Below are 11,493 nucleotides of genomic sequence, written 5' to 3' on the forward strand. Positions count from 1 at the left end.
GGTGGCTTGAAATGAGCAAACTGAATTTTTATATTAGTAGGGAAGGAATCAATAGGCAGATCTTGTTACAAAATTTTCAAGTCATTCCTAGTTTTATAACTAGGCAAAGAGAAAAATGGATGGTACAACTTAAAAATCTAGACATGGATTCAAATATAGTGCTTTTGTCACACTTCTACAGAAATCCTTTTTTCTATGTTATTCCAAAGGGGATATTATATGTTGCAATGTGTTTTCATTAGCACGAGAAAAATGATCCTTCTGCACTCAATCTTCTACCTTTAAATTCCTTCCAAGTAGTTTTCCTGGAATCCATTTCCTAAAGGTAAAGGGACTGATTTCATACTGGTATATGTTTTCTTTTCTTTCCTCTGCAGGATTAAGTCATAATTGAGTATCTTGTTAGCAGCACAGAAATGAATAACTCAACGTACATAAACTCTTCCACTGAAAATGTGATGGCTCTGGAGAGCCCCTATAAAACTGTTGAGGTGGTCTTCATTGTCCTGGTAGCAGGATCTCTCAGTTTAGTCACCATAATTGGGAACATCCTGGTCATGGTGTCAATCAAAGTCAACAGGCACCTGCAGACTGTCAACAACTATTTCCTGTTCAGCTTGGCCTGCGCAGACTTGATCATTGGCATCTTTTCCATGAACCTGTATACACTCTACACTGTGATAGGCTACTGGCCCTTAGGGCCTGTGGTGTGTGACCTCTGGCTGGCTCTTGACTATGTGGTCAGCAATGCCTCTGTAATGAACCTCCTTATTATCAGTTTTGACAGATACTTTTGTGTCACCAAGCCTCTGACATATCCTGTAAAGCGGACCACTAAGATGGCAGGCATGATGATTGCAGCTGCGTGGGTGCTGTCCTTCATCCTGTGGGCCCCTGCAATCCTCTTCTGGCAGTTCATAGTAGGAGGAAGGACTGTCCCTGACAAGGATTGCTATATCCAGTTTTTTTCCAACCCTGCTGTCACTTTTGGCACTGCCATTGCAGCTTTCTATTTACCTGTTATCATCATGACTGTTCTTTACTGGCAAATCTCTCGAGCCAGCAAGAGTCGGATAAAGAAAGGGAAAAAAGAAGCTGCCCAAAACCAGGATCCAGTTTCCCCCAGCCTTGTTCAAGGTAAAATAGTGAAACCAAACAATAACAACATCCCAACCAGTGGGGATGGATTGGAGCACAACAAAATTCAGAACGGAAAAACCACTGGAGAAACTGCGATGGAGAACTGTGTTCAAGGGGAGGAGAAGGACAGCTCCAATGACTCCACCTCAGTCAGTGTGGTTGCATCCAACATGAAAGAGGATGAATCTGCCAAAGATGCCAGCCAGACTTTTGCTTCCCAAGACCATCTCAAAGTCGAGAACTCCAAGCTGACATGCATCAGGATAGTCACGAAGTCTCAAAAGGGTGACAGTTGTGCTCCCACAAACACCACCGTGGAGATAGTAGGCACCAATGGAGAGGAAAAACAGAATAGTGTAGCCCGGAAAATTGTCAAGATGACAAAGCAGCCTGCCAAAAAGAAACCACCTCCTTCTAGAGAGAAAAAAGTAACAAGGACCATTCTGGCTATCCTGCTGGCCTTCATCATCACCTGGACCCCATACAACGTGATGGTGCTCATCAACAGTTTCTGCACATCCTGCATCCCTGGTACTGTATGGACCATAGGTTACTGGCTCTGTTATATCAACAGCACCATCAACCCTGCTTGTTATGCGCTCTGCAATGCTACTTTCAAGAAGACGTTTAAGCACCTTCTTATGTGCCATTACAAGAATATAGGAGCTACAAGGTAAAAATAATAAAATAATAAAAAGAATAAAAAGAATAACAGAAAAGGTGAAGAATTTTGAAATTAAATAATAAAGCAAACAAATAACAATGCCATAGCACTTTATGCTCTACTATGGAATGTGCAATCCAGGATGTTAGTGGAAATATTGAGATGGGGCATCTGCTCCACTCCTGAGAACTACACTTAAAACTGTTTTGTGTTTTTTGTTTTGTTTTGTTTTGTTTTGTTTTGTTTTGTTTTTAATTATTGACAATAAATCTTGAGGACATGGGGATGTTTTGAGGAGTTATTCAAGTATATGGTCTGGAGGCACAGTTACTTTCTGAGAGTATTTTGCAGAAGGGCTTTAGAATCTATGTGTTTTTTGTTTTGTTTTGTTTTTTGTCATTGTGTGTAAAATATCTATTTTTTTTTCTGTGTGTTTAAGAGGTATTCATATATGGAAAAGAAATGAGGTAACTTTTAAAATAACTATGTGGAAGAAGTATATAGGCTTGGAAGAACTTTACATAACCCAAATCATAACAAAAAGTTTCCAAAGCTCAAGGTTGTCTAAAGTTTTTGTCTATGTTATCTGAAAACCTTAATGTTATGTAAATCATGCTGAAAGATATTTTATGTTGTTTATGATGCTCCCATTTCCAAAACTGCATCATTTATGAAAGCATAATTCTGCTCAACATGTAACCATTGCCTAACATCTGTATCAAAGTCTGCTACTTGTCCCCTTCTAGGGGATTTTGTCCCATGATCTCTCCACCAAGTAAAAATAAAAGTGGAAAAAGACATCCTTTCCAGATGGCTAAATCCCAGGATTGTTTCAACATCCATGTAAACCAAAGCTTCTGAGACTATTTTGTTCACTTTTTTTGTCATATGAAATCTGCCCATGGATTTGTCTTTCACCTCCATCAACCTTCCCCTCCCTTTTGTACTTTCTTTAAGATGCAAAGACTGTATATCAAAAGAAGTTGTAAATTCAAAGGTCTCATCAGATCAGCCACGATGGTGGCCAAATGAAGGGCCTCAGCTGAAGCATAGAAACAAGCTTATTACTAGGAAAATAGAGATTAAAGGATGTAAATCCTTTACAGTTGGATGTACAGATGAGGATGTATGTTTAGGTGCTACAGAATGAATAGTCGATATTAGATGACTATGCTCTAGACCAGCCAAAAGGTGATTCTCATTCACTTACTGATGAAAAAAATGAGATTTACTGATATGCCCGCATAGATCATGCTCTGCCTAAGACCTTAGTGTGAAACCAGGGTCCTATCTAGGTGTATCCTGGACAAGATGTTTACTTTGTGGAAAAGATATTAGCTATTTCGCCTTTTGTACCAGCTAGGAGCAATATTTTCACCATATGCCAAGGGATAATACTAATAAAAAGGCAGAGAAGAAATCAGAAATTACTAAAAAACAGATACTGAAATAGTCTGGAAGAGGGGCTGGTAAGAGCCATGTTGAAATATTATCTGTTACTCTGTACCAACTCAAACCCAGATTCTTTCTACCTGACAAATAATTTTTTATTTCAATATTTGACATTTATTGTAGCACAACTGAGCACTGTGTAGATAGGTCAAAGTATATCAGATTACTGAAAACAGATATTGTCTGTGAGTGTTACATATTCCAGTTACCTCCTTCTTTGTAACTCTCACTTCCAGGCACTAGTGAAGTTACACCTACATGCTCTGTTATCCAAAAAGTAGCTTGCTGCATAGACAGTCTTCTGAGAGATTGTATTCTGGAGTGAAAGCCACCAACCAACTGAGACACTAAAGCATTTTGTTATTTCATGTTAACACATAAGAGTCTTCCAAAATACACTTTAGAATAGAAGCATTCAAGATTGTGGGAAAATTAATCTTGCAGGCTGAAGTTTTACATTTGACAAGCTTATTGGAAGAGAGTGTTGAAGCACTTTGGCAATCTGACAATTTTAATGTTTCAAAGTACAGGTTCCTAGCAGAAATGGAAAATGAAGAAGATTAAACTGCAGTAAATTAAGGCCACATTAAATTTAGGATTAATACGTCTTACTATGCATTCATTGATTTTATACATCTAGTGACTTCATCCTAATGCATCTAAGTGTCTCCATGCAGCCAAGGATCTAATTTTGCAACCCTCACTCACATCGAGCCACATTTGCTATCATAAACTTCAACTTACTGCTTGTAAGGAAAAAATACTCAGTGGTAAGGTTTGCAAAATTGAGTGCAACTTGTCTTTCAAAACTCAATCCACTAGGCTTACATAGACAGGTCAAGAGAAAGAGTTACATGATCATTTCTACATCATTTATTCTCTTAGAGAGTTAAAAATCCAGGTGAGGGGGGGAGTTAATTTTCTAAATCTCATTTCTTTAGAAATTTTCACAAAAGAAACTCACCTGTTCCTTTCAGAATGTAATGAAGATATTAATAGCACAGGCACATAAAATGGGAAAAATGTTTTGATTATTATTTCACCTTATAGCTTCCATTTCCCAGCAGGTGTGTAAATGATTTATTCTCTCCATTGAAGCTTTCACTTTTTCATAAATGATGAATTTTTCCAACAGCTGAGGACCCTTCTACAGGTTAAGTGTAAAATTAATGTGATATTATGACACTCAACACACCATGCAGAAACAGATTTATTTTGGGGCCAACATTCATGAAACAAAGAGTGACAGACAAGTGTGAAGTTTTCTGGAATTTTTCCTTAGAATCACCCCCACTTTTGATACTTTTGATCCTTTTGGAAAGGCAAAATTCTTTCTTTGTGTGTGTATTATTGCATATTTAAATGTTTGCAAGAGACATAATCCTGTGTGTTTCCACCTTGTTCTATGGTACATCAACATTTTCATCTGATTGAAAATGTAAAAATACATGAAATAATGTACTTACACATGTACAGACAGGCATGCAAAGACACACCAACATGTTTTATATACATGGAAAATAATCATCTAACTCTCAAGATGTTGTATGTGATTATTGTGTCTACGTTGTGCTTGATGGCAGCAGGTGGGATTTGCAGAGCCAGCTCATACTAATGACTTTCTGTATCCTGTCCTGAAGGTAGAGAGGATGGCAGAGCCTGGGAACTTCTCAGGTCTGTGGCTGGTCATAGCTCAGTAAGATAAAACAGAGAATAATCTTTCAGGACCACAGAAGAAATTGTCCTTTTGAACATCTCTCAAGCTCTCATCTCTTTGCTTTCTGTCCCAAACAACATTCAATAGGTTTCACTTCCCTTCTGAAAGATAGTTCTGCAAGATGTAGATGTCGGTTTCGAAGAGCAGCGCTCCCTGGGTACCTCTTCTGGCTTCCCTGGATGTTACCCGCGCCCCATCCACCCTATGGCCCCTAGTGGCTCCGCTGCTGGTGCTGCCACGTCTTCATCCCGGGCTTGGCCAGAGGATCCCAGCAGCATATCTACACCGTATGCTGCACTGGCCACTTTGGTTTCACATAGAAATTGAGAAAAATGTGAGGATGAATCATGAAAGAAAAAAAAAATACTGCAGCGAACACTTCTCACCCTCTCCTTATCATCCTCTTAATCTTTTCCAGAAGCAGCTAAAACCAAAAAGGCCCAATCCTCCACAGTATCTGTGCTGCAGCAGGGTTTGTCCCATTGGCAGCCCACTGGGGGTGAACCATTCTGTCATGGGCCATCCCTTCTTTCTCTGTCCAAGTAGAGAACAACAGCCTAGAGATGTGTCAGTCCAACTGGCACCTTCTCTGAGTTTTAAAGACGACTGTGGTTAAAAAGAAAAAGGAAAAAAAAAAAAAAAAAAAAAAAAAGAGAGAATGAGAGAGAGAAGAAAAAGAAGAACAAAAAGGGAGAGAGATAAAGAAGAAGCTGAAGCAATATTGAGAAATTTGTTTTCCAGTGTGTACAAAACCTGAGGAAAATTTGTCAGCTGTTTTGTCTGGATTTTTCATTTGATTTATTAGAAATCATGGGGATTCATTTGGAGACAGCAGTGTTTGAACATTGCCTGATGAAAAATAGTCCAAAGCCAACAAACACATTTATATAGGTCACATTTCTTTCTTATAGGTCTTTCTTTCTTTCTGGTTTGCCTCTCAAATTCTCATGGGGGCAGGAGTTTTCAAATGGACCCCAGAGATCAGTTGTTGGTTATCCACAATGCAATGGGAACAAAAGCAACAGCTAAATCTATCATCCCTGTTTTATATCTTTCTGGTGGAAGAAAACATGTTGACAAGAGGAGGCCTCTTGTGGTTGGAGTGAGAACAGCCCACCCACTATTGAGAAAGAAGACTTAACGGTTGTCACAGTTGCTCCTGACCATCACAAATCGGAAAGAGGCAGAAGAGTATGGACCCTTTTTTGCTTTGTTTTGTTTCATCTCCTGATGGATTTGAACACGTCCCTTGCCTGTGCTGCAGTAAGGCTTGCTATTAAACTCACTTCCACAGATTTATTTTTTTTTAATGTTGATCGCTGCACTGCATTCCTATTGATGTGGCAGCTGCGTGGGTAGAGAACACCTGGTTTCTCCAATGTCACTGAGGAGGCACACTTCAAGAAAAACTTGAGTTTTTCTTCTCAGAAAACAGCACCTCACCTGGCCACTCCTGTTACCAAAACCATTTCTGGTACTGGCCTTGCAGGACCAAGTTTCTAAAGCATCCTCACAGCCACATTATGATGCAAGGTTGGCATTATGCAGTTGGTGGGAGGCAGAAAACATGATGCTAAGAATTGTTTTCCTTCCCTAACCTTACAAAAATTCCTAAACATCTTTATTTTTTTTTTGACAAATCAGGATGCTTCCTGTGCAAAGCCAAACTATTGTGAAAGAAACAGCAGGAAAATCATCTCTGGGTCGGGGAGTGGGGGAGAGGTTGCCGACAGGTCTAGAGTCTAGTAGCCTTAGATATTTTTAAATCTCTCCTCCTGGATGGCTCTGTACTCACAGTTGACAGCAAGGTAAAGAGTAGAAACTGATCAGCTAAAAAGATTTTTCCCTTTTTTCCCCTCTGGATCTACAGATCTTTTATACAACTTGTCTAGAAACACTTGTTAATGAAATTATATATTTCTATACAATATTCCATTTATCTTTCCTGCATATCATTAAAGACTTCTAAGAAATCTTTTTTTTTTTTTTTTTTAATTTATAGAAAATCTTTCCCTGAGAGAAGCTGATAGATGGTCCTCAATTTGCAGTAGCTTCTTTTTTGATTGCCCTGCCTCTTTCCTCTTTTGACACAGTCTTGAAAAAAAAACATGCTTACATTCTCCCTCTCTTTACTATTTGTCATCTGTGTTTTAGCTACAGGTGTGCAGTTTCTCTTACTTTTAAGACACTGTGAATGCTGGTATTCAAATTATTTAATCCCACCAAAAATACTGCTTTCTCCAGCATGCAAATCTCTCTCCATTGAAGTCCAACATACTCTGTGGAGTGAGAAGTTTCATAAATTCTTTCTGCATGGGATTTGATTTGGAAAGAAGAAAATTCCTCACATGAAACAAAGCCAATTCAGTTCTCTTCCTCCCCAGTTTTATTATGTCCGTATGAGAAATAACAGTGGATGATAGCAAAGACTGAATATTCTCATAGTGGAATATCAAGAAGCAACATGCATGGATTTATTTTATGCCTTGTGCAATGGTAAGGCAATCTTCCCTTCCACTGAATCCCTTTTTATTCCCAAGCTTACTAGCAGAGTGTTCACTCAGAAACCATGCCTAAGAAAGTAATTATAGCAAGACTGAGTTAGACATCAATCATTTACCACAGCCGATGCAATTATTTCTCCTTTACTTTTGCTTTCTTCCTTTGCTATGGCCCCTTTTTCTACATCACAGAAACTAGTGGCTTACACATGCATATCAGTCCTCCTGGGTTTCATATTTCAGGATACTGGGTAGATTTGTTAGACGTATTTCATTCCAGTATCAACTGAATAAAAAAAAAAAAAAAAAAAAGTGTCTTTTCCCCTTCCAAAGCTTTTTTTAACCTCAAAAATGCAATTGGGTGGGATGAAATTGGGTGGGATGCAATTACATCTTTTTCCTATTTTTACAGAGAGTTATTATGTAGGCTTTTTGTTTTGTTGTTTTTTGTTGTTTTGGGGAATAGTCGGGGGGGTGGTTTGATTTGGTTTCTTTGGACAGTACTTGCAAAGAAGCACATAGCAACTTTCTTCTTTTAGATGCCCCAAAGTGCTCTTACTCTCTGAGAGAACCAGCTGTGGATGGTGTATGAGACAGTAAGGTCATGATTACAGTGGACTTGGGAAGGAAGGATTTCACTGAGTTTTTAGCTTTTGGACAGGTTCACCTGGCAGCTCAAAAGAAAGTGCATGCCCTAATTTTGTAAAAGAATAGATGGGTCATGGTTGGATTGCTTTTTTTTCCACCCTTCCTGGCTCATGTAGGCTGCAGGAGAAGGGAAGATATTTCTCCACCATAGGCTCTGTCGTTACACCTCTACCCTAAACACAGCCCTTCTCTGAAGCACAGCATTGTAGTAGTGGTAGTAATAATAAAAACAATACTGGAGAGAGTGCCATGGTTTCCAATAAACAGACCTTCTTATACATTGTCCCTTAATTTTGGTGGCACTTTGCAGAGGTGGTTGGTAAGTTAGAGACTAGCAGTTTGTAAATACCTTTAGAAAGTGTGTTTTAACATGACCAACAGCATATCTTGTCTATGTACAGAAATAATACAGTATGTGTACTACTATTCAGATTAGGTTATAATGTAAATATATCTTCAATGAATGTCCAATTATTCTTCAAGCTCTATGTATGAGGAAGAACCTCATCTCTTCTTGAGATTTTTTTTTTAACTTAAGGGTATGGCAAACCTGTCATTCATTTATATATATATATTAAAAATAAAAAGTTTAAATAACTGCATTCTTTTCTTCAAAAGTGAAAAATACTGCAAAGAAGAAGGGAATGCATTGCATGTATATGATACCCAAAGTCATATGGTTAGACTGGGAACTGATGTTCTTACAAGTCGGGGACTGGTCAAATTCTTGATGCTGTACATTTGATCTCATATAAATAAGATAAGCACAAGTTTATGGTTAGCTGTGTAAAGCTGACCAATTTGACTATATATATACATTATATATTTATATGCTGTATAGATATATACATATTATATACAACATTCACACAATGAAAGCAAAGTTTGATAGTCATATTAACTGGGAAATTGGATGTAATGTTGTACTCCATTTGGAGGAAAAATATATGTTTTATTCAGCAACATTCAAATGTTATGCAGGATGAAGGAAGAAGGTGCTTCACCAAAACAACTCATGAAGGACAGAGGTTTGAAATATCTTGAAGACACAACTAAAATTACATGCAATATATATGTATGTACTTCTGCTGAGTTGTATTCCTAGTTAAGTATTAAATTAAACAGCAAGTTATAACAATAATAAAAATGTTTTTGTATGTGGAATACCTGTTTTGTTTTCTTTTATTTTATTCTTACTGAGTGAAATACCCTGTGAAATGCAAAATGGCATAACAAATGAAGAAAAATAGTTTCCGTACAGTAGCCACAACAGTGAATGACTGTAGTAATTAAAAGAATAATTCTAACTTTCTTTTCCATTGGTCTTCTTGACAAGTGTGAAGTTCATGAGATGTCTAGAGAAGTACTTAACTTGTCCTTGTTTTGTCCACATCTCTCTTTCCCATACACTTCACCTCTTCTGGTGACTCTGCTTCCCATAGAAGATTTTTACCTTTAACTGCAAGATCTCCTCAGTAATCTGATGAGGATCTCTAAGGTGACATTCCTCCATATATTTCTGCCATCTAACAGTATTGAAAGGGAATAGGTATGACTCTTTTGTACCCATCCTGTGAAATCAAAATGAAAGAAGTTTGTAGTGAATTTTGGGGGAAGATGGCACCACTAGCACCCAAATATATTTTGATCTACCGTTACTTTATGAATACAAACCTAGCTGCATGGCAATCCTAGCAAGTATCTGGGAACAGGATAAAGCACATAGGCTGCATATATTTAGCTCCTCAGGGTCTCAGAACACTCTCTCACCCCCAACATGGGACAAAACAGGGTTCAGATGTAGAAGAAAAAAACAGTGGTAATGACTGGAAACCATTCCAGCCCAGCTAAATTGGGCTTTTGGTGGACAGTCAGTCTGGTAATTTGACAAGTGATTTGAGAGGCCGCACCTCAAGTACTGTGTTCAGTTTTGGGCCCCTCGCTACAAGAAGGACATCGAGGTGCTTGAGCGGGTCCAGAGGAGAAGGGCGACGAAGCTGGTGAGGGGCCTGGAGAACAAGTCCTACGAGGAGCGGCTGAGGGAGCTGGGCTTGTTCAGCCTGGAGAAAAGGAGGCTCAGGGGCGACCTCATCGCTCTTTACAGATACCTTAAAGGAGGCTGTAGCGAGGTGGGGGTTGGTCTATTCTCCCACGTGCCTGGTGACAGGACGAGGGGGAATGGGCTTAAGTTGTGCCAGGGGAGTTTTAGGTTGGATGTTAGGAAGAACTTCTTTACCAAAAGGGTTGTTAGACATTGGAACAGGCTGCCCAGGGAAGTGGTGGAGTCACCATCCCTGGAAGTCTCTAAAAGACGTTTAGCTGTAGAGCTTAGGGATATGGTTTAGTGGGGACTGTTAGTGTTAGGTCAGAGGTTGGACTCGATGATCTTGAGGTCTCTTCCAACCTAGAAATTCTGTGATTCTGTGATTCTGTGACTGTCATCAAGAGAGGGTCTCTTGGGCATAGTGGGTACATCAGCTCTGTAAGGATACTTCAGACTTTGGTAACTGCTACAGGTGGGATATTAATTCATCAACTCCAGAGTAGAAAGAATTAATTTTAATAAGATGTTCAATTCTCCTCTTAAATATATCCTTTTTAAATATTTTAATATTCTTACTGTTTCTATCTTATGAAGACCTTAAACCCATCTTTGCCCTCTGTCTGAGACTTCCCACCACTGCTCTTCCCTCTGTTGTTCCTTTAGTCCAAGCTCAAGTTCACCCATTTCACCATCTTGCTGTCCATAATCTTTCTACACTGAAAGACAGAAAAGCCACTTTTTCATCTGTGTTTTTCTTAAAATAATCAGATAAATTTATGTTTGAATATATTCATTCACTTTTCTTGTATTTAAATCTCTTGCACTCTGCAAACCATATACTTTACTGATAGTGCTGCAAGGTGGGAAAATACTATTACAGGTCTTTCACACATAGATCCCAATGGTCAGAAAACACTTGTCAAGATCAAACTAGAGACTCAAATAATTACTTGGACTCTTTTTACAAGCCACCATTTATTTAATTCTGAATCATCTCTTCTGTTCAATTCCAGTTCTTCTATTCAATTCCATCTCCTACCCAGCAGATTACCAGTTTCAGTTCCTGCTTTGCTAACCAGCATGTCACAGAACCGTATGCATAACTTGATTTGTCAGTGTATCACTCTGGTCCAAATAATTTTCTCACACACACATTATACCATCTATAATTGCCAACATATGGCTTCAGGGGGGCCTCAAGATGCTGATGGTGAGAGCTGTAACAGATGGAAGAGGTTTCTGCAAATATGAGGGTTAACTTCCAAATGGGTAGAGTTGCCAATCCTATTTGAAATGCAGCATGACAGGCCAAGACTTAAATCCCTTC

The 11,493-nt window shown here is 38.7% G+C and overlaps 1 protein-coding gene across 9 annotated transcripts in view; it reads left to right on the forward strand.

Moving 5' to 3' along the window:
* Positions 1–9,286, forward strand: part of CHRM2 (cholinergic receptor muscarinic 2) — a 111,454-nt gene extending 102,168 nt beyond the window's left edge. For 8 of the 9 annotated variants that reach the window (XM_068662666.1, XM_068662692.1, XM_068662719.1 and 5 more), the window contains 2 exons: positions 378–1,813; positions 5,061–9,286. In XM_068662666.1, coding sequence (XP_068518767.1) covers positions 417–1,813; positions 5,061–5,085 — 1,422 coding nt within the window. In that variant the 5' untranslated portion in view covers positions 378–416 and the 3' untranslated portion in view covers positions 5,086–9,286. Of the gene's footprint in view, positions 1–377 lie in introns of all 9 variants that reach the window. The other variant, XM_068662739.1, reaches the window with a different exon arrangement.
* The last annotated feature ends 2,207 nt before the right edge of the window (positions 9,287–11,493 follow it).

Source organism: Anas acuta, chromosome 1 (assembly GCF_963932015.1).
Source record: "Anas acuta chromosome 1, bAnaAcu1.1, whole genome shotgun sequence".
NCBI lineage: Eukaryota > Metazoa > Chordata > Aves > Anseriformes > Anatidae > Anas > Anas acuta.